The sequence below is a fragment of the Periophthalmus magnuspinnatus genome, chromosome 6 (genome assembly GCF_009829125.3).
Source record: "Periophthalmus magnuspinnatus isolate fPerMag1 chromosome 6, fPerMag1.2.pri, whole genome shotgun sequence".
Taxonomy (NCBI): Eukaryota; Metazoa; Chordata; class Actinopteri; order Gobiiformes; family Gobiidae; genus Periophthalmus; species Periophthalmus magnuspinnatus.
Window position 1 is genome coordinate 22152661 of NC_047131.1, and position 25016 is coordinate 22177676.

At 36.4% G+C, this 25016-nt stretch overlaps 4 protein-coding genes across 9 annotated transcripts; 3 read left to right on the plus strand and 1 right to left on the minus strand.

Annotated features, from left to right (window-relative positions):
• The first annotated feature begins 406 nt into the window (after positions 1-406).
• Positions 407-3748, plus strand: gnb5a (guanine nucleotide binding protein (G protein), beta 5a). Its single transcript, XM_033967917.2, has 11 exons — positions 407-615; positions 1080-1216; positions 1312-1353; positions 1644-1720; positions 1805-1937; positions 2370-2513; positions 2608-2699; positions 2939-2987; positions 3056-3152; positions 3232-3398; positions 3582-3748. The coding sequence occupies exons 1-11, from the start codon at positions 480-482 to the stop codon at positions 3591-3593; spliced, it is 1086 nt and encodes a 361-aa protein (XP_033823808.1). The 5' UTR covers positions 407-479; the 3' UTR covers positions 3594-3748.
• A 939-nt stretch (positions 3749-4687) lies between these two features.
• Positions 4688-13197, plus strand: ap4e1 (adaptor related protein complex 4 subunit epsilon 1). The gene is made up of 20 exons (XM_033967915.2): positions 4688-5013; positions 5414-5485; positions 5561-5684; positions 5757-5830; positions 5908-6029; positions 6105-6264; positions 6353-6593; positions 6674-6796; positions 7436-7545; positions 7679-7818; positions 7927-8039; positions 8130-8248; positions 8376-8678; positions 9052-9163; positions 9254-9392; positions 9523-9769; positions 10467-10985; positions 11054-11241; positions 11316-11476; positions 12133-13197. The coding sequence occupies exons 1-20, from the start codon at positions 4873-4875 to the stop codon at positions 12291-12293; spliced, it is 3369 nt and encodes a 1122-aa protein (XP_033823806.1). The 5' UTR covers positions 4688-4872; the 3' UTR covers positions 12294-13197.
• A 258-nt stretch (positions 13198-13455) lies between these two features.
• Positions 13456-17362, minus strand: LOC117372158 (aromatase). The gene is made up of 10 exons (XM_033967916.2): positions 17050-17362; positions 16577-16719; positions 16333-16483; positions 16107-16261; positions 15781-15957; positions 15200-15314; positions 15017-15131; positions 14387-14549; positions 14027-14268; positions 13456-13698 (listed from the first exon to the last, which is right to left on the minus strand). Exons 1-10 carry the CDS (start codon positions 17127-17129, stop codon positions 13456-13458), a joined length of 1584 nt encoding a protein of 527 aa, XP_033823807.2. The 5' UTR covers positions 17130-17362.
• On the plus strand, positions 14437-25016 carry LOC117371868 (gliomedin-like). Of its 6 annotated transcripts, XM_055222207.1 has the most exons (25): positions 14437-14565; positions 18161-18396; positions 18986-19037; positions 19134-19151; positions 19215-19286; positions 20503-20598; positions 20697-20819; positions 20896-20970; positions 21185-21265; positions 21409-21486; positions 21557-21610; positions 21687-21749; positions 21835-21897; positions 21972-22055; positions 22406-22486; positions 22562-22657; positions 22815-22997; positions 23072-23131; positions 23226-23285; positions 23355-23435; positions 23513-23581; positions 23905-23928; positions 24015-24140; positions 24211-24361; positions 24439-24950. In XM_055222207.1, the coding sequence occupies exons 1-25, from the start codon at positions 14544-14546 to the stop codon at positions 24899-24901; spliced, it is 2511 nt and encodes an 836-aa protein (XP_055078182.1). In that variant the 5' UTR covers positions 14437-14543; the 3' UTR covers positions 24902-24950. The 6 variants fall into 6 exon arrangements, with proteins under 6 accessions (XP_055078182.1, XP_055078184.1, XP_055078177.1 ...); XM_055222202.1 differs by lacking the exon at positions 14437-14565 and having other exon boundaries at positions 17872-18396; positions 24439-25016; XM_055222203.1 differs by lacking the exon at positions 14437-14565 and having other exon boundaries at positions 17872-18396; positions 23229-23285; positions 24439-25016.

Genomic DNA, 25016 nt, shown 5'->3' on the forward strand with positions numbered 1-25016 from the left:
ATAAAATTGCATTAATGTAAAATTAAATGTGTGTTAATTATGTGAAAATGTATTTGCTTTCTATTCTGGGTGGATGTCTGTTTGGTTAAACATTTTACAAATAAGCAACCATTTGCTTGAACAAAATAGTTTAAGAGCAATATTAGTTATACAGTATTATATATTATGCAATGATTATGGTGACAACATATAAATGATCAATTATTTCCACATCACTTTGATTAGTAAAACGACAAACAAGCAACATAAACGTAATCACGCCCTGTGCGTGTTTGTTGATTTGTTTCCGTGTACTACACCTCTGTGTACAGTAGAGAGACAGTAGTCTATAATTAGCAGGTGCTGCGCGAGCGCAGGATGCTGATGCAGGCCCCGCCCCTCTCAGCATCCTCACCCTCTGACGTCATGACAGCAGCATCAGCTGTTAGCTGCGCTTTAAGCCTTTTCGCTGCCGATCGCTGTCTGCACAAAGGAAATATATGAGATCCCCTCTAATCCCTGAAATGGCGACACAGGAGGTACAGCTGAATGAGACCCTGGCCCACCTCAAAAGCGAGTCGGAGACGCTCAAGTCGAAGCTGGAGGAGGAAAGAGCCAAGCTGCACGATGTCGAGTGTGAGTGCTGAAAATGGAGAGGGCCTCGCTTCCCCCTGCCTTACACTGACGGGACGAATCACGTCAAATGTGTTATATATAATTTGTTTTACCTTTCTTTGACTGTAAAATGACATTTTACAATTGCCTAATTGCTTGATGTTATGACACACATGAACACTCGTCTGTGGTGTTGTATCGGCTATGTGTTTTTGCCTTGCGATTTTACATCCCACTGCATCCAACCTTCCATGTAGTAGATCCAACCAATCACATCTCAGCAGAGCTGCAGTAGTAGGAGATATTTATAAATTACGTAAACTGGACTGAAATTGTGGTATTTTAGTGTGTTTGGGGTTTGCTTGAGGGCATGTCAGATTAGGAGAAGATTATTTAAATATATTTCTATAGGCCCTTCTGCAGATTAACCCTCACTGCTGTGGGACTAACAAGGGGAGATTATAATGTAAATGTTGTGCGTGCAGTACATCAGGTGGCGGAGAAAGTGGAAGGCCTGGGTCAGTTTGTTATGAAGACCAGGAGGACTCTAAAGGGACATGGAAACAAAGTGCTGTGTATGGACTGGTGTAAGGACAAGAGGAGGATTGTCAGCTCTTCTCAGGTATTTGGTTCATGCTAGATTTATTTTGTTGTTAAGGCATTTTTTTATTATAGTCAATCACCTACAACCTTTATGTGTAATTATCTCTTCTGCAGGATGGTAAAGTCATTGTGTGGGATGCTTTTACCACAAACAAGGTAACTCTTGGACGACTTAATGATGTGCACTTTATATATATATATATAAGTTCATTATAGTGCCAAACAGATATTAATGTATCCTTCTTGCATATACTAAAACTAAAACTAAATGTCTTACACTGATACAACATGTCGGAATACCATACTGTGTGACATAAAACATCAATTAGGTACTTCACGGCTCAGGTCCACCCTACATGTATCCTGCTGACAGCTCGCTAGTGTCTTCTAATTTTGCCTAATTATTGATTATAACTCCCAGGTCATTTCTGTTTGATGTTTATTAGGAGCATGCTGTGACAATGCCCTGCACATGGGTGATGGCCTGTGCCTACGCCCCATCTGGCTGTGCTGTAGCTTGTGGGTGAGTGCTACTACTATCACCTAAATGTGTTGGTTTGTCTTTGGTCGTATTTTTTTAAATGAAGAGCTTTCTGTGTTTATACAGTGGTCTGGATAACAAATGCTCAGTGTATCCACTGTCTCTGGATAAAAATGAAAACTTGGCTGCAAAGAAGAAATCAGTGGCAATGCACACAAACTATTTGTCAGCCTGTAGCTTTACCAACTCGGACATGCAGGTAAGTTCAAAGATGGAATATTTGCTGATTAGATCTTAATTGCATTTGATGTCTTCAGTTCAAGTGTATATGTTTGCCAAACTATTTATTGTCTGAATGACTGAATCAAAAAACAGTGATCCCGTTTAGCCTACATTTCAATATTTCATCATTATCATCTTTTTAAAAAAAATTGCAATCACAGCAATACTTCTTACATTGAATTGTTTATTTTGTTTGTTTGTGGGCCAGACACCTTCCCAGCATAACATATTTATCTTGGCTTGGGCCTGGTCATTTCGCTACATTAATTTTAACTTACATTATAGGAATTTATGTCAGCTGCAGACTTTCTGGTCGCATGACATTTACACAATTCAGTGCAATCCATTTATCGCCATATTGACTTCACCTGAACTTAAGGGCATCCATTTCCTCTTGCTTGTGTTAAAGATCTTGACGTCCAGCGGGGATGGGACCTGTGCATTGTGGGACGTGGAGAGTGGACAGCTGCTGCAGAGTTTCCATGGACACGCGGCTGATGTTCTCTGCCTGGACCTGGCTCCCTCTGAAACTGGCAACACTTTTGTCTCAGGGGTAAAAACTCCTCTTACTCAGCTTTCATTAAATTTTACAGTCTACATCTTTACCAAATGAATTATTAAAAGCACTGTGCTATCCTGTGTTGCAGGGCTGTGATAAAAAGGCAAATGTGTGGGACATGCGCTCAGGACAGTGTATCCAGTCTTTTGAGACCCACGAGTCAGACATCAACAGTGTGCGGTTAGAAAAAATTTAATAGAAACTAAAATTTTAAAAATGTATTATAACAATGTTGATAAATAATACATGTGAGCCAAAAAATGTAATACATTTAAATCATGCCTTTTCATTTGATGTAGGTTTACTTTAAACTTTGTACCTATAAATTAATAATACTTTAACTCAGAGGTAAAGTTTGTTTGTTTGTTTTTATTATTTAACACACTATTGTTTTATAACATATTTGTATCTTTTAACAGATACTATCCCAGTGGAGATGCATTTGCTTCTGGATCAGATGATGCAACAGTATGTATTCTGACTCATGCATTTATGAGAAAGATTGTTTCTATATTTGCTTTTTTTTTCATTTGCAGTGCCGGCTCTATGATCTAAGAGCAGACAGAGAAGTGGCCATTTATTCCAAAGAAAGCATCATATTTGGAGTTTCCAGTGTTGACTTTTCTCTCAGTGGTATGAAACACTCTGAGCGTCACACAATTTTGATTGGAACTAAAGGACTAATACAGAATATTGTAACTGTTCCTTATAGGAAGGCTACTGTTTGGTGGTTATAATGACTATACCATAAATGTTTGGGACGTCCTGAAAGGAACAAGAGTTTCCATCTTGTTTGGACATGAGAACCGTGTGAGCACACTTCGAGTTTCCCCTGATGGGACAGCCTTCTGCACAGGCTCCTGGGACCACACTCTGAGGGTAAGAAAGGGCCACCTGCATGTACTCCAAGTAACAAAGTCCATAACAACTTTGGTAATGAGAGCATTTTGCCTCCTATTATAAGCAGTGAATAAAAGGTTCTGAGGGAAACATACAAAAATACAGTGCATTAGTCTGTTGTCATAACTCATAACAAAGTCAATTTTTTTGTTTGTTTTTCAGATTTGGGCCTAAAGAACCAAGACTCTTGGCTGTTCAGATCTAGTAACATGTCAGCATTTGAGTTTGCTAGAGTACAATCACAGACATAGAGACTTTCTGGTTGTACATAGAGCATATCAATATCCTAGTGTATATACTGCAACTCAATGGCCAGGGTAGACCATAGACTATATATATATATATATATATATATATATATATATATATATATATATATATACACACCCACACACACACACACACACAATCTTTATACAGTCTATGGGGTAGACATGCCTACTGCAGACAGAAATTAAACCAAATGGCACGCTTGTGTTTGAACATATTGAGAGAACATTGCACAATACGTATATAGGTCAATATAATGATGTAAAATATATATAATAGAAAATGTCACTGGTAGTGAATAGCGTCAGTCTAGAATAGAAATGACACAATGAAGTGATGTATTTGCTCATATGAAAGGGAAAAAGTATTTATATTTAATTGTTTATGATTAAAAGATATTAAAATGCTGTCTGTAAATGAAATACAAACGTTTATACAGGTGGTACACATTTACATTTAGTTTACCTGAGTGGATAAATTTCTATTATTTGAGATGGCTGGTTAAAAAAAGAAAAGAAAAGGAAATGCCTGTACATTTAATTATAAAATTCCAATTGTTTACAAAAATATGCCTCAAATCATTCCAACACAAAGCACATTTTAAGGTAAACCAAAATTATAAACTAATTTAATTATAAAAGTATGTTTACCTGAAATCTGGTTCAGCTGTTGAACGTGTTTACACATTGATGTCCACTTTCACAGCAGGTACAAAAGTCTCTTGATGAAAAGAATTGCATTAGAAATGTGCTCCTTATGCAGTTTGTCTAATGGCTGTTATTTTCTACTGTATTTATTTATTGTAGTTTAGTGTACAGTTAAATGACACTGTTAAAGAAAATACAAGCATAATAAAGATTTTGAATATCATTGTTGTCCGTTATTAATTTGCTGAGTAGAGTGCAGTGTAATTAATCTGAAATTTAAACAAATCTACTGTTGTATTTTGTCAATAAAGTTGTTGTTTTTTTGTTGTTTTTTTTAACGGAAGTGACATCACAGGAAAGTAGGAAGTTGCTGAATCAAAACAATGATCGAAACGCGGCTTTGGCATTACACCTTTCTCATAATTTGCACCGCTTAATTTACATCAGCGAATGTAGCATTACAGGAAATTGATAGATAATTAAATATTAACTTATCAGATGTAATACCCGTCTACCAGGCCAAGTTTAGCTCCAAAATGAGCGATGTTGTTGAGAAAACCCTGACAGCTCTCCCGAGCCTCCTGTCTCTGGATTCACAGCCAGGATCTGCAAAACTCTCCTCCTCGTCCAAACTAGGAGCCCTCATCAGAGGAATAACCGAGCTCACCTCCAAGCATGTGAGTGGGAAATAACGATGCCATGTGGAATAAATGCTTAGCCTTAGCTTAGGTTCACTGCCACCATGAAATGTAACTTAATTATTTGTTTGTTAAAAAAATGTTAAGCATGATTTTGTTTGCTTAAGTGCCCCATATTGGTACTAGGGATATACAGTGCCATTGATTTAGAACTGAATTTGAGCACTTAAAATCTCGTTGAGCTGTTGAACGTGTTAATACCATAGAATAGTCTGTGGTTAATATGTTAACTTTTATATGTCTTCTATATGTGCAGAAGTTCAGGTTTATTCTGAATTCTCTGGCTTATCCACTTGTCACCTTGTATGATTCTGTAGTTTTTGAAGTAGTCCATTCTTTATATTATGGCTTTAACATATAGTGCTTTGTATATGATCAGGAAGAAGAAAAACTTGTCCAACATGAACTTGCATCTCTCAAAGATCAGGTGTCTTCCCCCAACATATCCATGGTATGGTACTTCAGCACTTCAGCACATTTATGTTTATTATGAGACTGTGTATGTTCTTAAATTGGTCTGTTACAGAGACAAATGAAGGAGGCTATGGTCAGAGCAATCTACTGTGAAATGCTGGGTTATGAGGCTTCATTTAGTTACATTCATGCAATAAAACTAGCCCAACAAGGCAGTATCTTGGATAAAAGAGTCGGTATGTTTAGCTGTTTTTAATAGTTTCACTAAAACAAGTCTTTTCTTATTGATGTCTGTTTTAAACTTTTAGGTTATTTGGCTGTGTGCTTATTTCTAAATGAGAATCATGAGCTTCTCCTTCTCCTTGTGAACACTGTACTTAAAGTGAGTTTGGTTATATATCCCAACATATCATCATTAGTTACCTTTAACATAATTTAAAATTATTTCTGTGTTTACAGGATCTTCAGAGCACTAACCTAATTGAAGTATGCATGGCTCTAACAGTGGTCAGCCAGATGTTTCCCAAAGACATGATTCCTGCAATACTCCCTCTGGTGGAAGAGAAACTTAATCATTCAAAGTAAATGGCGTAAAGGCATTTATTTTATTTGGGAATTAATTGCATATAACCTTTTAATGAGCTTTTTTTCTCCAGAGAAATCATAAGACGAAAAGCTGTTCTGGCTTTGTACAAGTTCTATCTAATAGCTCCAAATCAAGTGCAGCACATCCACAATAAGTTTCGTAAGGCATTATGTGACAAAGACCCAGGAGTTATGTTTGCCTCCCTTCACATTTACTTACAGATGATCAAGGTTAGGTCTGACTGCCTTTGGTTTCTCATTATTTGATTCTATTGTTAATTTTGTTCCCCAAATGTATTGACTTCTTTGTGTATTACAGGATAATCCTGAAGGTTATAAGGACCTGACTGCTAGTTTTGTCACCATCTTGAAGCAGGTGGTGAGTGGGAAATTACCCATGGATTTTAATTACCACAGTGTGCCTGCTCCATGGCTGCAAATCCAGCTTCTAAGAATTCTGTCCATTCTCGGAAAGAACGATCAAATGTCCAGTGAAATCATGTATGATGTTCTGGACGAGTCTTTGAAAAGAGCAGAGATCAACCATAATATAACCTATGGTGAGTTTAAGATAAGTATTAGACATTTTGGTTTTATATACCCTTTTGGTTTTACATTACTTTGTCTCCTTTTCTTGCAGCTATATTATATGAATGTGTGAAATGTATTTATACAATTTATCCCAACTCTGACCTTCTTGAAAAAGCTGCCAAATGCATTGGAAACTTTGTGATTTCATCAAAGATTAACCTAAAGTATCTAGGTAAGTTTAAGATCAAAATGTCTTAATTTAGAGAAGATACAGTGGCTATTATTCACATGAAATTTTCTCCAGATATTGTAATCCACACATGAACAGGAATCAACCTGTAGAGGTCCATATCATTTTATGTTTAATAAACAGCAATCCATGGGAAAAGTATTGGACACGTTTTCAGAAAATCATATAATACTACAGAAAAATAGTTTGTTTCTATTGAATGCTTCAAGACCTCTCTATATTGAGAAACTACCCAGGTGAATTGCAGGTAAAGAGACTGCTTGGTCCATTGTAGTAACTTAGTTTTTCTTCTTTGAAACCAATTTTTATATTTGTGAACAGCCTGTCTTTTCCCACTGCCACACTTCAATTCACTTGTTACTGCAACTTTGATTTTGGTCTCATTTTACTGGTCTATAAACTCCCAGTATTTCACAGTCAAAATGTTGTTTAGCAAACTTTAATATGCAGGAATCAGTAGGTTCATATTCTTTGCATTACTTTGATTCTTACCAGGTGCAGGCACAAATTTCATTCCAATAGCACCTTGGGATTTTTTTTCTTTCTTGAAAAATGGTGTCCAAAATCATTTGCAGCTGCTGTAATTATTCTAATGTTGTCTACCCATTTTTATTCTTGCAGGATTAAAGGCTCTTACTTTTGTCATTCAGCAAGATCCTAAACTGGCCCTGCAACATCAAATGACCATCATAGAATGTCTAGATCATCCTGACATCATTATAAAGCGTGAGGTAAGATTACATAAATGCTCTGTTTCAGTTGCTCCTCAGGGATAAATAAAGTTGTTTTGAGATTGATTTATTGACAGATACATAGGCTGTTAGTGTCAAATGTATTTATGAATTTCATTTTGCTGGTTTTTAGACCCTGGAATTGCTCTTTCGGATCACCAATGCTCAGAATGTCACTGTAATTGTTGAGAAGATGTTGGAGTTTTTGCACCAGAGCAAAGATGACCATAGTACTATTGATTTGGTCGGAAAAGTTGCAGAAATAGCGGAAAAATATCCTTTAAACAGATGTGATATAGACAAAAAATTAAATGTTTAAGTAACATTTATATTAACATTTCAAATTTGTCTGAATCCCTTTTCTTATAAAACATTTTCTACATATGCGCCAGAGAATAAATGGTTCATTGAGACCATGAATACAGTGTTTTCTTTGGGTGGAGACATGATTCAGCCTGATATCCCCAACAGCTTTCTTAAACTGCTTTCTGAAGGTAAGAAAAGGGGCCATTTACAATGGTGTTCTACACATACATGGACATTCAATGTATTTTTATATTGGTTTATTTGTTTGATTGTCACAGGATTTGACAGTGAAGAAGAAAACCAGAAGCTGAGACTTTTTGCTGTTGATTCCTATATTTCATTGCTTGAAGGAGAAATAAAAAAACTACCTCAGCGTTTTTTGCAAGTTATAAGCTGGGTTGGCATTATTTATAGCTATACACAATACTGTGATATTTTAAGATGTGTTTATGCATGATGTTTTATCCTGATATTTATGTGTTATGTACTCAGGTATATTGTTTTCTTCTTTATACCATGAACAGGTACTTGGGGAATACTCACATTTAAGAACAGATCTTGACTCAGCCAGAGTAATTACTCTTCTTGCTAAACTACTCGACATGAAGCAAATGAGCGGTGAAACCAAGACATGGGTCCTTATGGCGATGACAAAGCTTTGTTCTGGAGAGTCCAGTATTTCAATCGCTCAGTCAGTTTGTGATGACTACAGTAGCTCTATGGATACAGTACTGAGACAGAGGGCGCATGAACTGCAGCTCCTCAGTCAAGACTCAGCTCTGCGAGGCCAGCTGCTTACCCTGCACAGTGGGTCAGAGCCCCTCGAGGTAAAATAATGTTATAGTTGAATACTGGGAGAAATTTCTGTGAACAGGAAATCTTCTTTAGAGCAACATTTGTGATTAGGGATAAGAGGCTGTATAAAGACTAAAATGTTATCTTGTGAGCATGGCACATGATTATGATTAACACGCCAATAGAAGTTTAGAAGTATAATTATTGTAGCCAGTTTTCAAAGGTTTGAACAAGTCTGCAGTTGTTACATGGGTGGGGTTGTTTTCATCTTGTAATTATATAATATTCTTTTTGGATGTTGGCTTCATGATGCATGTTTCTAATTTCTTCACAATTTTTCTACTACTACTACACCCCTTTCCAAAACCGTCAAAGTTGTGTAATTGTATACTTGGTGGTTTCCAGGTGGATTCCTCTTTGTCATTCTTGGATGCGTTTGTGTCAGAGGCTTTAGCTGCTGGCGCTGCTCCATACAAACCTCCCCATCAGCGGCAAGAAGAGCTTGCCCAGGAAAAGGGTATTATACAAATCCATTCATGCTGTAACAGATCTGAAGGGCTGGATTCAGACATGTTTTGATTTGCTGTGATTATGGTCTTTGCTGCAGCTCTGAGCCTGGAGCCCTATGAACTGTCTCTGCCCATCAACATGTCCTCCAGCAGTCTCACAGGCAGGCAGTCTCCCACTCTCATGTCTGTGAGCTCTGGGTTGTCAGGGGACAGCACTGAGCTCTCACTCAAAGGAAAGTAAGTTATGCAAGATAATATTGTATTTTTTTCTGTTCCAAGTACCACACCATATTATGCTGTTATATTCAAGCACAAAACGCAATTCTCTTTTAAGTCTACTGTAAACAAACATTCATATGTTTTTTAGTACAACTATATTGAAGCTGGAAGGAGTGAAGCGGGTATGGGGAAAGGAAGGGTATTTGTCAAGGAAGGATCCTCTTGAAGAAGTCATCCAAGTTGAAAATCCCAGTTCACCCAGTCAGCCAACAGGTACAGGCGGGACACCCAGTGACACGCCAACCCCCAGTGCGACCCCTGAACCGGAGCACGGAAAACAGCAGCTGGCCTCTTCTCTGTTCATTGGCCTGGGCTCCCAAACCTCTGTGTTCCTGGTGAGAACAAGCAATGTTGTTATCAGATGTAATGAAGTGGGCATACACAGAGCTAGATATTGTGTTTTGTAATTGAAATACCCATCAAAAGATTGGATACACTTTTTCGTTTAATGTTTGACTATTTACATTGTTGATCCTCACTGAAGGTATCAAAACTGTGAATTAACCCACATGGAATGTAATAAAGAAAAGGAATAACTCAAAACATGCTTTAGATTTCAGAATAGTTATCCTTTGTTTTTATTACTATTTTCACACTGTTGGTTTTCCCTGGCCCAGACAAGGCACACTTGTGAGGTCAAAACAATGTCAGGTGACTTCATCATGAAGCTCAATGAGAGAAGGGCCAAGGGTTTGTCAACAAAGCTGAGGGTGGCTAAAACAAAACATTTAGTTATATTTAACATTTTTGGAACATAATTCCATACATCTTGCTTTATATATGTGCTATTGTCAGTATGTACAGTATCTAAAATGTGTAAAGTAGACTAAATTTAATGAGAAGGTGTGTCCAAACTTCTGACAATAGTATTTTTTTTTTTACTTGAAGTTGTTCTGCAATCAGAATAACTATAATACTTCAATTATTTCACCTTGTGTTACATAATTGAATAAAAAAACAAACATTAAAAGCGTAATCATCAGTTAAGTTATAGTAAAATACTTTTGTTTTAAAATTATATTTATTTTTCAGATGGGCAAGTCTGACCCCACGGCACAGCGAATTAGAAGAAAAGTCAAAACTCCAAACTCTTCAATGGCTGTCACTGAGAGAGGGTCTGTCTCTTCCACCTCCAGTGCTGTCGATAACCTGCTTTGTAACAACATACCAGAGTCAGCCAATATGGTCCAAGAAGTTACCTATGAAACCCCTCCTCCTTACAAGACTGAATTAGATGCACGCCTTAATGAAGACTTAATAGACAGTACTCCTTCTCCTGTCCAGAGTAATGGTGTGGAAACTACTTCTGATAAGACTGAAAGTGAAATTACTGATAAACCCAGAGATGAGTGTTCTAGTATAAGTCTTCCTGCCAAACTCTCAGGACTGCCACATTCGGAAGTTACATCTTTGTGCTCAAACCAGACTGTGGAGCTGTCTGCCTGTCATGTAGAAAAACATGATTATGTATTGCTAGTCATTTTCATCTCAAATTCATCTGACAGTGATATGGAGAATATACATCTCCAAGTTATCTCTGAACAACTTGAGGTAAGCAGCTGTCAATGTATACTTTTATATATCATTACATTTAGGTAATAAAGTAATTTTTCTTTTAGGTATCATTATTGTGTGAAAGCCCACTTCAAGACATTGCAAAGCATAGTATGGCAGTGTGTCAATACCTACTGAATGTAAGGAGGCCTGTAGTTCATTTTGAAGTGGTGGGTATGCTTTCATACCAGACTTCATCAGAGAACCAGGAAGTGGAGTTTTCCTACAAGCTTCCGTTAACTAGTTTCGTCAGGTATTTTTATTCATTTAAATCAAATTTAAAAAATTTCAGTACATGTGATGTGACAGATTATTTTTTCTTGTTAGACCGTTGGAAGTATCAACAGAACAGTATGGGACGATGTGGTTGGCTTTCTCCAATGATACAAAGCAGAACCTTGCTTTGGTCACTGATGGACAGGACCCTCTGACTGACACCCTGGATCTGCTGAAGAAGAAACTTGGTCTGCATGTTGTTGAAATTATTGGTACAGTAAATGTTTTTTTTTCCTTTCATTTTTCCTGAAACAATATGCCTCCAGTAAGACTCTTACTGATGCGAATTGCAGGTTTTAACTTTTTTTTGCCAATAGTTAATAGACTAAAATAAAAGCATTATATTTAAAAGACACACACACATTTTTTTTTTCTTTTTGGTTGTTTGTATTGCACTGATAAACATTGTTACAGTGAACAGGCTTGTATCTCCACAAACCTCACTTTTATTTATTTTTTGGTTTTTGGTTTTTTTCTTATAGCACAATTTACATAATAAGAAAGACATTAAAATCACAATACAACAAATCAAAACATAAATAATTATAAAATTAGCATTAAAAGAGAAGAGTACAGAATAAAAACCTTTCATTCATATGCACAGCTAAACAGAACCGTTTTGAGCCTGTTTTGTTAGTTTGGCTGTAATATTCCACAGTATGACAAAAAAAAATCATGGAGATGTAGTGCTACCTTCAGGAAGTCCTTAAAGTGTGATCATGGGAGTCGCGTGTTACATATTGCAGTGAAATCCCCATAGTAACTATAATTTTAATGTGCAGTCAGTTGATATTTTCCATCTAAACCCAGACACATACACATTTAACATGACTCTTTTTTTTTATATTTGTGTTGCTTCTCTCTGCAGGTGTGGAAGGTATAGTAGCTTGCAGACTGGTCCAGGATCAGCCTTGCCTGCTACACTGTCGTGTTCATGGTAGGACTCTGGCTGTCTGGCTGCGCTCCCCCATCCCAGAGCTGCCTGACTGCCTCTTATACCACTGTCAGAGAGTTTTAGAGGAGACCTAGGACCCTGCCATTGTCTCTTTATGAACTGTCAGACCCTTCACTGCTGCTAAGGGAGGTACCAGGGCTTATGGAGCAGTATTCACATTGGCACATTTAGCGTTGCAGTTTGTTGTTTTAACATACTATTACTGACTGAAAATCTGACATGTTAACAAATATTTAAACCATTAGTTTTTGAGAATTGAACTATGGGAAGTGAACTGCAAAACAAGGCAAACAATTATGTCATTTACCAAGTAGAATTACCGTATACATTTTTTTTGGTTTTATCCACTGTTGTCTTATCTTTATTGTCTTAACAGCATAACCTGAAAAGGGCTAATAAATTAATATAATCAATAAAGAGAACTTAGTTGCAGTAAAATTACCCATATTATACACATAAGTTATGCATTTTCAGTAAACCTTTTTTTTCTCATAAATGTTTATATTTTGTTTCTATTACATCACAGTCTTAAGTGTTTTCTTTTCAGCAGACACGACACTAATCTTGTAAGTACATATTTACAAGAGGCTCCTACATGTGTTGCAAAGTTGTTGATGTTATCTATGCATTTATGTGTCCATTCAAAAGATCATCAGGCCCTCCATTTTGCTTTAATGGCTTTTGATGTCTCTATTTTTGTATGAAGGCAGTATTGAGGGAAAATATTTATTGCATTTATATTATTGTATAAACATTTTTTATTGATTTTCTTTTTTCCTTGTAGTGTCTTGGTTTCAGTTATAGTTCAATTGAAGGGAATGCTAAATTAGTTTTCTTCCAAAGCACAGCACTAAACTAACAACATGTGTAAAACTTGGATGCCTTATGTTTCAGTGCAGAGCGACCTGTGGTATAAAGAGGAACCCCAGTCTCATAGGGCCTAGCACTACATACTGCTAAATTAATAAACTGATTTCTAAAACAAACCTTTGTTTGTTTTTTTTGTGAGTGACATTTATTATTTTACACAAGGGCCGTAGACTGTGTACACAACAGGTTACACAAGGGTGTACACAAGGGTCAGGGTTAGGCTATATATACATTCTAAGGTTACACGATAAATAGTAGCCAAATGCAACATTGAAAGAGGCCAAACTGGTACAGGGTTTCTTCAAATCTAAAACATTAATGAGAGAGCTCATCTTGTCTGGTGTTTGCAGGTCATTTGCAGCTTTGTCATTTATTGTCAGTGATGTGCCGTGGGATAAAGCGCATGGCCAGGCTTTGCTCGTCCTCCACTGGCTGCTGGGACAGGTTGTTGGTTTGCCGGATGCTGTTGATGGTGCACCCCTGATGAGGGCACACAGTGTATCTGGATAACAGCGTGACCAAGATGGCCTTCATCATCACCATGGCAATGTGTTTGCCCACACATGAGCGAGGCCCACAACCGAAAGGCTGGAAATAACGGTTAGGCACCTGCCAAGCACAGTTACACATTAACCCCATTACTATATTAAGACAGATATTTACATTATGACAATCTGATGTGCACAAGTAACATTTTTCCAGCACTAAGTAGCAAAACAACTCTGAGTTTAATTAGAAAGTCTAATCAGTCTAATCGTTCTAATAGTTGAAGTAAACTTTTGGCAGTTACTGTAAATGCTGGGTGTGAAATAACTAAATAAAAGGAAAACAGATTATTGTGATATTTTGGGACCACGGAGGCCTCGTTGGAGTTTCCTTAGATAATTCAGGCATTTGACTCAAACGTACAGTATTTATATGCCATGACCTGACTTACTGCTTTGTCAAAGTTGTCCAAGCTAAAGTCTCTGGGATGTGGGAAGTATTCTGTTTTATGCATCAGACCAGTGTTAAGAATGATGTTGGTTCCTTTTTTTATTTTGATTCCATCAATATTATCATCTTCCAGAGCTTTTCTCATTGTGAAGTCAACCACTGGGTGAAATCTCATGGACTCATTTATGAAACGCTCCAACACCTTCAGGTCTTGATACTTAATATTTTCAGCCCCATCGTTACCTAAAATCACATAACCCAAAGTTAAACCAGAGCTAAATCAATGTGTCACGACAAATAACTTTGATACATCCCAGTCTTTCTCTGCTTAACTTATGCAAAATAAAGAAAGCTTGTATACCTAAAACTGCTTTCATCTCCTTCACTATCCTGTCCTCCACTTCAGGGTTCTGCTTGAGCAACATGAGCATGAAGAAGAGGGAGATGGAGAGAGTGTCCGGAGCTGCGATCACCATCTCCAGCACACATTGGCGGACGTTTTCTGGTGACAGCTCCCCATGGTTCTAATTAACAGAAAAGGTATGATAAAACTCCTTTTCCCTTAAATGGGACAGATTATGCAAAATCATTTGTGAGTTTTTATCTTATCATTAGCTTGGTCGTGTTTTGATTACCAGTAATTCATGCATGTTTGAATAATCCTTTATTGTCCTGCATTTGAGGTAAATGAGGTAGAAAATTTTATTTTTCACCTACCCCCTATATACCCCAGTTCTCTCAAAAATTCTGACTTTTGGTCAAACATGTAGGGTTGAAAAATGTCACCATGCCATTTTTCAATAATAAAAACACATACATCCACATTAAAATACCATTGCTTGAAGCAGAAGTCATTTTCTTTATTACACTATTTTAGACCAATATTGTGTTTTAAAATGTAAAATGCTATTATGTTATAGTTGAATATTAAATACTCCAAAAAAGCATAATATGTATTTAAAATAATAAATAAATAAAAAAGTGCACACACCTGCGCAAAAATGAGCTCTGTGGCAAAGTCAAGCTCATTATCCAACTTCTCAGATTCATCTATTATTTTCTTTTTAACATCAAGAAGATTCTGCATCACATCTTGCAGTTCTTGCCTACATAAAAACACTCTATTAAACTGTTGCACATGTGATTATTTTGTTACATTTTCTCTTTAACATACGCTGATTTCTTATGCTTGTTATACAGCCATCCAATCTTGAAGAAAATATCTGGCTTAATCAGGACAGTTTGCCAGGTCTCAAAGTAGTTATGGATTTTCATCAGCAACTGGGTTTCTAAATACAACACAGACATATGTTCGGGTCATGTCATTTAAAATATACACAAGACCCACTGGTAATAAATAGGTCTTTTTATATATCAAAAGAAAAATATAAAATATGTCAACTGGACAAAATGTTGTAGAAGTGAAGCATAGTCATTCAAATGACTTGAATGATTAGCACAATAGACCTAGCCTACAAACAGAAACTATAAACAATAGGTGTTTTGAGTTTCAGTGTAGCTACCTCCTCCCTGCAGATCGATATAAGGCAATGTCCACCAGTAATCTGAGCAGAACTGAAGAAGCGGCTTGAATGAGCAGCCAAGTATCTTCACTTCTACAATGTTTTGTCCAGTTGATAGATTTAATATTTTTCTTTTGCTATGGATCAGACCTGGGCGACCGAGGGATTACACAGATATCTTTTTTATATACTTGTGCCACTATGAGTGTGTAACTGTAACACGCATGCTGACCATTCAGATCCACCCCAAGGAACAGCTTGTTTGAGATGTCGACCACTATGGCCCTGAGCAGATTGAGGGTATCCACGTGACCTGATGAGCTGGTCACCTCGTGCAGGTTGTCCAGGTGTTTGGTTGTAGAGCTCACACAGATAGACACTGTCTTCTGGAGCCCTGGGCCTGTCAGAGCTGGGAAAGACATACAGCAATAATTATAGTTGTATAAATAAAGATTTTCCTAAAAGGTCACAAATGAGCCAAAGATATTTTCTGTGCACATTGTAAAAAACATTATTATTATTTTGTTTTGTTGTTTGGTAAAATAATTGTTTTCTTACCTTTAGAGAAGTACGTCCTCACTTTTTTCCAAAGTGCCACATTACTATTGAAAATGATGCCATTTCCCTCCATCCCAATAGTCTCAAGTCCCTTTTTGCTCCCAAATCTTGCTATGTAGTGGGGACTTCTTAAAATATGATAAACTGCAGATGACCTATTTAAATAAAAAAAAAAAGTATATTATTATTTTTAGAACTATTAGAAAAGAAGAGTAGGTTTACTTACTTGCTAATAATCAGTGTTTCCTCGCCACTGATCCAGACCCTCACTATGCTTCCGTATTTGTTGTTGTAATAGTTGCATGCAGTGCCTATGCCAGTCCAAATAAACCGGGTGTAAGAGAGAAGTGGGCCAAGTCCTAGCAAGAAATAAGGTCCTAAAAAAATATTAGATTTGATGTAAATAATAATATAGTACATATAACATAGTATATAGTAATGGCAATAACACTGTATTTTTTGTAGCTGACCTGGCAAATATGAGCTGTGCATTCGGCTCCAAGCTGTTATCATCAGGATCAAAAGCAGACCAAAGAGGAACCCGGTGACCTCAGATATTGAATGCACTGCTATCAAACTAAAGTTGAATGGTTGCAGCAAATTCTCCATGCCTCTAACTAAAAATGAGGAATTAGAATCATTTCTATCCATGCAAACCACCACATGATATAAGTGTGCAAAGTTTAGGGTGTTGAATTGGGTGTGTCCCAAATATTGTTCTCACCCATTCAAAACCTGTTGTCATCCTATTAATGGCAAAAAATAGTATTATAGTAGTATAGTAGTATAGTAGTAGTATATTATAGTATAGCATTAAGTAATAAAGCAGTATTTTAATCAAAACCCATAACATCTGAGTGCAAAGAGAACACATTTGTAATGTTAAAACATAATTTGTTCTAATATTTTCTATAATGCAAATTTAACTCTTAAAAATTCTTACCTTATGTTCTGCCAGGTTGAGCTTAGAGAGACCACTGTTGTTGCTGGAGTTGCAGATGAGAATTTGCCTACCAAAATCATCACGCACAGTTTATAAATCCTTGGTTAAACCTTCACTTTGGTGGTTGCCTGGAAACTGTACCCTCTGGGATTACAAGTACAAGTACCCATGGTAAAGCATGGCACTGAGACACGAGGAAAAAACACAAAAAATACTAACTAACCACCGTCTAAAAGTGGTCGTCCAGTACATCTTTTCTTCAGGCTTACATCGTACTTTGCTTTGTTCAATAGAAAGAAAGCCCACCACCCAGTTCTTCAAGCGTGCAGCCTTTCAAGGGGAAATTAATTAGCTGGGTCAGACTGACCTTTCCAGAAAGGAACAGGGATTTGGGCACTGGGCACAAAAGTAAGTGTCTTTTTTATTTTCTATCAATGATTACAGTATATGCACCTTCCTAAAATGGATTACATTTTGAAATGGACAATATGGTGAAAAAGATGTAAGGAAATAAAACTATGCCAGAGTATTTGTTATAACAAATCCTGGTTCTGCATCAACAGAAGATTAATGACAGTACTTTTGTAAGCTTTGATATTTGCACAAAACCCTGGACTGCAAAAAAATGAATGAAAACCATGCAAAACATTACATCAGAAAATGTTCATACACACTTGACTAAAGTTGCCATGAATGCTCCTTTGTCTTTGGCAATAATAGCATCTTTGAAATCAAAAAATGTATTCCACTTCCATTTCATTTTGTGTAGGATTTGACTGTGGATACTGTTTTCCAGCAGCAGCACACTGGATGCCATTCTGCAAGACCCTGCCTCTAAACAAGAAGTCTTACGTATTTTACCAGATGCAGAGTGTTGCGTAATTGGTAGTGGCTCGAGCAGACATGTTTATTCCTCTGCTGTAGCTTGCGTGTAGATTCCTTATGACGTCTCGGCTGTTGGCATGTAATCAGATATGTGCTGTGTGTGCTAAAGAACCCCAGTTCACGGCGCAGTGAAGATCAAGCAACATGAAGGAGCGCAATGGAGTTTCAGTTCAACTTAAAGTTCTGCTACTAGCCCAATGTCTTCTGCTTCTACTGTGTTCTGCAGGCTTGGTCTACTTACTGCTACAAAACCAGCAGATGAGTGAAGACATGGCCAAACTGGACGTGCAGGTGCAAGAATTGTCCCAGAAAGTTTGGACAGGGGTTGTAACCTTGGATCCAAAAGAGGCAGAAAAACTTAAAAAGGTCCAACGTAGCAGGAGAAGCCAACATGGAGAACCACCACCCATCACTGATAAGGATGAGGAGATGTTGATGCTGGTCACCTACTCCACTGTACCAGTAAGACAGCTATTTTGATCTTTTGTTTCTGTGGAATAACTACAAATGTATGCATTATTTAAATTAGGAAATTTGTTCAGGTCGATTGTAATTTTGACTACTGGCTGTATTTTGGCTTGTTGTTGAGTTAATTTGAAGCTTTATTTGTGATTATTGACTGTTAAATTCTAATGATTTTGATGTAATCTTTTTATCAATGATCAGTATTTTAGTTTTATAAATGGATTCACAGGGTAATCAGGCAGCCACATGCTATAGTTTATGGAAACATTTCTTTTTTTCCCGCTTGGCATATAAAATCTGCAATGTAAAGAATTTACTTGGCGCTGCTATTAAGGAGAGCCTTTGAGAACAGCAGCTGAGAATGGCTGTTGTCTGCCCCATGGGAAACTTTCATAGAAGACACAATTCCATTCATCCAAACAGAAAGAATCAACCCATATTTTATTAACAGCACAAGTAGTAAACAGTGTGTATTTTGGTCAATAAAGATTTAATATAATTTAATATTTCTCTTTCAGTGTGCCGCAGTAACAGTATTTTATGAGCAGTGCAGTCAAAACCATAATGTCTTCTGTTTCTGTTTCAGATCAAAGCTTTCATTGAGCTTTGTAACAACTCTAAAGGAATGTGCTTAACTGGTATGTTTTCGTATACTCAGCACACACACATTTTAGAAAGCTGTTTTTTCTTTTATAAATCTAAAATATTTTTGTTTTCATTATTGCATATATCAGGACCACCAGGACCACCAGGTAAATTCCCACTTTAATACTTCTGAAAGAAAAATTATATTTACAAACATTTCTTTGTCATAGGTATTCCTGGTAGGGCAGGTTCCAGGGGATCCCAGGGTCCCACTGGGCCAGAAGGGAGAAGAGGAAGACGGGGTAAGTATGAAATCTGAAGCACCATTGTTTGGTTGGGGATTAGGGGGAGTCCCGGGAGACTGTTTATCTCACTGTACAGAGCAGATGAATTCAAAAGTGACAGATATGTCAGTTACAAACAGATGTTCGTTGTTCAGTGACAGTTATGTAACATCTGCATCCCACTCTCTCTATTAGAGACTCAAATTACACTACTTGACATAGGACATTTGGACAAATATGGACAGTTATTTTTGATATTTATATACTTTATAACTTGTTTATGATGCATGTCTTCAGTCATAGTAGCCCAGTAATAATGGAGTTTTGACGCAGATGGTCTCCCTATAATATAATTTCACTAGTATTGCTTTTGTGCTTGATAGATATACATAAATGATTCCAAACATGTAGTGGGTATCATAGACAATAGTTTTTCTTGTTTGTTTTTATTATTGTAGCATCAGCTGTGCATGAGCTCAAAAGGGTTTTAAAGGAACTGTGTGTAAGATTTTGATATTGATTTCCATAAACTTAACTATGTTTCCAGCTACGAGGTAAACATGTGGAAATCAATTATAGCTTTTACTGACAACAACTGCAAACCTGATTTATGTGTAATTACAAAAAACATTGGATATGATTGCCAAATTGTTCATTATAATTTGCTGTGTTGGGTCTCAAGGGGGATTGTTCAGTCAGAAAGCTGACTTCACATGAGTCTCTCTCAGTGAGTGAATTATGGAGGTTCTGAGCTGAGACAGAACTTGTACGTATCCTCTGTATCCTAGGCGCGGTTGTGATTGCAGTACTTAAAAAAAAAAAATTTTAAATAAGCTACCTGCTTGTCTCATGGCAATGGTTTTGCTTTGCCAGGAATGTAGTAGTATGACACAGTATGACATTATGACATTCTTTCAGTTACATGTGTTTTTATTGGAACAAAATTACATCCAAAAACATGTACGTTTATTCTTACTGTGAGCGGAGCTACTTCACAACAGATCTGACCTATAACCTACTGACGTCACCTGCTTGTCTCCATGTAGATACACAAGTTTAATGCCATACCATACAACTTTCCAGGCAAAGCAATTCCATCTCCATGGAGACCAGCAAGTGCCAGGCCATCCACCACAAAAGTTACATTATGCACTTAAAAGAGAATGAAAAGGTTGAAAAGAAATAGTTCCTATAACTGTATAAAATAAACATAATGTGTTATGTCTTTTGATAGGCCCTCCTGGTGAAAAAGGTGAACCTGGCCCTAAAGGGGACCCTGGGCCACTCAGAATCCTGAAAGGAGAAACTTTTGAGGACATTTTCATTGAAGGTAAGGATGAACAGTTTATGTGCACCTTAAAGGTGTATGCACCAGTAAGTTACACCAAAAGCCACAGCCAATACATTTTATTTGTATTTGTTTCTAAGGTCCTTCTGGTCCACCTGGTCCACCTGGCCCACCTGGACCTCCTGGACCTCGTGGTCCGGCCTGTTATAAAACGACTATAAAATCTCCCACTGGACAAACTTGTCAATCAAATGAGCTCTTGGGTGAGGGGCTCTCTGCTGTCTGCTTTTCCACTAACATGCTCTACCCAACAATTTATTTCTTGTCATTATGTTGTAGAAAAACCTACAGGAACTGGTGAGAGTTTTATTATTAGGGCCACAGCAAGCTCAAACAGCTCAAGTAACCAGACTGGTAAGAGATAAGTTTAACCATAAATGGTCATGATCATTATAATATGCTTAACTTGCAGTCTATATAAAGTTTCTTAAAGGAATCTAAATGCTTCTGTTACTCATTGTTCTACTTAATCAGACTTAGATCATCCTTCAGTTGACACCAGAAAAGAAATAGAAAATAATAATCTGTGCAATTAAGAGGAAAATTATATAAATTATATATTTTACAGAGGCTGTAACAACTGACATAAATGATCAGAGAAATCTCCACAAAGAGACCACCACTGAGGTGTTAGTTAATATCCTACCAGGTATGTATGCACTCATATTATTCTGTATTCCTTATGCTCCATATTTTTTTCATAATGTCACTTTACACAAACACATGTTTTTGTAAGTGGATGAGAGTAGTGTTAAAAATGATAATGAACTAATAGATCATCTCCACTATTAGCTACAGAACCAGCTAAAAAAGGCTATACCACTAGTGATAAAGAGGTTATTACAGCACCAAAAGACATCTCATTAACAAGTAAGGTAAACTTTTATAAAAACATTGTATGTATGTATGCATTTTAAGTAATCCATATCTTTTCACACAGGGATTCCATCCACTCCTCCAACTCCTGAACTTGACTATGACTCAACACATTCTAGTAAGAAGCTGATAAAGTACTGCTGAATTATTTTCTTTGCTTTTGTAACAAGGAATCTTTGTCTTTTGTTAATCAGATCAACCAGTGTTGCAAACAACATATTTATCTACTGTTATAAATCCTGAGAACATGGAATCTGGTAATAGTAATCAACAATTCATTTTCATTCATTTTTTATTGTCACTTTCTCTTATCTTATATGTATGAAATTATTATTTTTACAGTGCAGCCATCACTGAATCCAGTTCTAGCCTCTAAAAATAAAAGTGTCACAGAAGAGATCCCAGGTAAGATGATATTGATATCGCAAATATTACAACATTGTAATAACATTATTATTTTTTTATCATATTCTTCACAGAACATCCCACTTCACCAACAACTTTTGAAAATCTTTTAAAGGTGGTCAATTCTAACAACCTGTTAGACAAAAGCACTGAATCAGGTGATTATCGCTGTTTAAATGCACCGATTGTTGTGTTTTACATACTAGGCTGAAATATTGATATTAGAGTTTTTATTGCAACTTTAGTTGGTACACTATAAACTGTATTGGGAATACTTCAACAGTTGACTATTGGGTAATCTATAAAAGTCATCAAATCATTATCAACAAACAACTCTCTTAAAGTACATCTGTTTTAAGGTTTGCATAATAGTAAAAGTGCCAAGTCAAAAATATTACTTAATGAATTACTTGTGGGGTGCCAGATGCAAAAACTGATTAATTAATTAACATTAGTTCTTTTTTTTCCTTAAGATATATATTATGTAATATTGAGTAATGCTTTACAGTGCTTCTATCACATTCTCCAACTCTTGAAGCAAACACTGACTTACAAGTCACAGAATTCTCTGGTAAAAGTAGACTATTTGGTAAGTTTTATTGTCACTATATGTGGTACTTTACATGTAACGTGGCGTTATTATAATCAATTTCTTCTAAACCAGACCCTACACCCACAGCAGTTTCTCAAGAGGATAAAGACAACAGTCAACTATTCAATAAAGAAAACATCAAAAAGACACAAAACAATATATCACTAGGTATGACTTTGTATAATACAATATGCTGTCTTTTAACTACTTCATACATTTTTGTTTAGAAATATTTTTTTCTCTTATGTCTACATTTTGTCTTTTTTACCTGACATGTTTCGGTGAAACGCAAAGTTACTTCTTACATTTTCCACTTTTTCTACAGATTCACCATCAGTAAATCCAACTTTACGGAACAGTGATGAAGTTATAACAACGCAGCCTGCAAAGCAAAGCATCTTTCTACAATTTTGGGAGTCCCTTTCATCTAAACAAGAAAATCGTAACACATTTGCACCTAACCCCATCACTGCCAAGGCTACAATGATGTCAGTGACAACTTCAACAGGTATTTCAGTTTGTGTCGTACTACTGACTATGTATTTTACGGTGAAACATTTGTATAACCTTCATTTTCTATAGTTTCTTCATATAGCCAGAGCAATAAGAGAGATCATTTTACAAAGGATCTAAGCAAAATAGGTAGTCTTATTTATTATGTATATGCATTTATTATTATTATTTATTTGTTTTGTTGGATCAAGTAATGCACTGATATTTGTGACATTGTTTACAGCAGAATCCAGTCATCAGCCAGCAATGGATACCAATCAGTCAAACCCTGGAATAAGAGCTGGTAAGAAAAATACTTTTGAGGAGTAACCTCAAACAGTTTTCATTTCCATTGTAATAGATATTATTTCAGAATCGAACAAAGGAGATAACAGTCAAACAATGTTCAATGAAATGGAAAATGTTACACAAGCTGCACATCAGATATCACCAAGTAAGTAATAATATTGAAAGAAACAACTGTCTTATTACTAGAAAGTTCATTTGAATAGTTTTCTTTCTTTTTCACAGCCCCATCTTTCGCCAAACACATACAATTTAATGTCAGTGAAAATCTAATAGATGCCTATATGAAAAGTGGTAAGAAATTACATACATGCGTAATATTACGTCTCAATGTCCATGGTTATTTTCTGTTTTATGACCAACTGCCCAAAACCCCAAATACAACTGAGATGTAGTCATCACTAGGGCAACATAGGCTCCACCAAATGCCCCCCTGTTCTAATCCAGCAAATTATTATTCTTTAAAAATATTTTTACATATTTTATCACCTACGTGAGTGTAAAAATGTGTAAGAGTTTGCTTCATTCACTTCATCAGTGGTCACAATGTTATGCCAGATGTGTGAACAATACGTGGAATCTAAAATTTCTCTTAAGACAAAATTACTTTTTTTCAGAATCATCGTCATCACTCAGGACGGGTAATAATGTATTGGTGTCCTTAACTGCCCACTTCCTCACATATTCTGTTCTATTGCAGTCTAAGTATATTTTATTTTTCATGTAGAGTGCACTGTAAAAAGCATTACATGTACAGAGAAGGCTTCTGAAATGCAAACCACCTTTGGAGCTTGGATGTTGGATGCTTTTTTGAAAAATAACAGTCAATATTGGCTTGCAGAACACTTTTCAGGTGAGTAAACGTCATCAACTTCATGAATATATGTTGGCGCTATTCAAAAAAATTAAAAATTTCCCTTTAGGTCGTATTTTGCTTGAGTACACAAACACATCAGCACTGCAAAATATAAGTGCTACAATTATAGACGTGCAGGGGTATTACCAGGGCTGTGGTCATGTGGTTTATAAGGGCCATTTGTATTTCCACTTGGCTGGAACTAAGAAACTCATAAAGTAAGTATTTCACATAGATCATAAAGTTTTACCACACCTATCACTTCACTCATTTACTCAGTACTGTCTCTTTGCAGGTTCAACCTAAACACAAGAAAAATGGAGAGTCTCACAATGACAAACAGTCGATATAACAGCCTCAATTATCTCTTTCAAAACTCAAAGACCTATTTTAAGTTTGCTGTGGATGAAAATGGACTGTGGGTCATCTTTGCTCAGAACTCGGAGGACAAAATGATTGTTGCAAAAGTAAACCATGAGGCGTTCACGGTGACATCTCTCATTGACATAGCGTATCCTACATCTAAAGCAGGAAATGCTTTTATTGCATGCGGAGTGGTTTATGTTAGCGATGAGAAAGACAGGAAGATTTCATATGCATTTGACTTAGAAAAGAATAAATCTGTTAATGCAAATTTTGATATAAGGGCATCTAATGGGATCTTGGCCATGATGTCATACTACCCTAACATGAAGCACTTAATTATGTGGGACAACCGCAGTGTTAAAGTGTGCAAAGTTAAATATAATGTTACTTAAAATTGAATATTTAAAGCAATTTGTTGTTGATAGTTGCTTTTTTATTTGGTTTTGGTGTAACAATAATTTAACACAAATATTTACCATATTTAAATAAATAAATTGTATTTTCTAT

Excerpts from the sequence above, each read along its gene's own strand:
- gnb5a (XM_033967917.2), top strand. The coding sequence starts at position 480 with ATGAGATCCCCTCTAATCCCTGAAATGGCGACACAGGAGGTACAGCTG. Across the intron at positions 1,217-1,311 it reads GGATTGTCAGCTCTTCTCAG|GATGGTAAAGTCATTGTGTG; the intron begins GTATTTGGTTCA and ends TCTCTTCTGCAG. Across the intron at positions 2,700-2,938 it reads TCAGACATCAACAGTGTGCG|ATACTATCCCAGTGGAGATG; the intron begins GTTAGAAAAAAT and ends ATCTTTTAACAG.
- LOC117372158 (XM_033967916.2), bottom strand. The coding sequence starts at position 17,129 with ATGATTTTGGTAGGCAAATTCTCATCTGCAACTCCAGCAACAACAGTG. Across the intron at positions 15,958-16,106 it reads GAGGACGTACTTCTCTAAAG|CTCTGACAGGCCCAGGGCTC; the intron begins GTAAGAAAACAA and ends TGTCTTTCCCAG. Across the intron at positions 14,269-14,386 it reads GGAGATGAAAGCAGTTTTAG|GTAACGATGGGGCTGAAAAT; the intron begins GTATACAAGCTT and ends ATGTGATTTTAG.
- LOC117371868 (XM_055222202.1), top strand. The coding sequence starts at position 18,079 with ATGAAGGAGCGCAATGGAGTTTCAGTTCAACTTAAAGTTCTGCTACTA. Across the intron at positions 23,582-23,904 it reads AGATGCCTATATGAAAAGTG|AATCATCGTCATCACTCAGG; the intron begins GTAAGAAATTAC and ends ACTTTTTTTCAG. Across the intron at positions 24,362-24,438 it reads GGAACTAAGAAACTCATAAA|GTTCAACCTAAACACAAGAA; the intron begins GTAAGTATTTCA and ends GTCTCTTTGCAG.
- ap4e1 (XM_033967915.2), top strand. The coding sequence starts at position 4,873 with ATGAGCGATGTTGTTGAGAAAACCCTGACAGCTCTCCCGAGCCTCCTG. Across the intron at positions 6,797-7,435 it reads GATTAACCTAAAGTATCTAG|GATTAAAGGCTCTTACTTTT; the intron begins GTAAGTTTAAGA and ends TTATTCTTGCAG. Across the intron at positions 9,393-9,522 it reads GAGCTCTCACTCAAAGGAAA|TACAACTATATTGAAGCTGG; the intron begins GTAAGTTATGCA and ends TATGTTTTTTAG.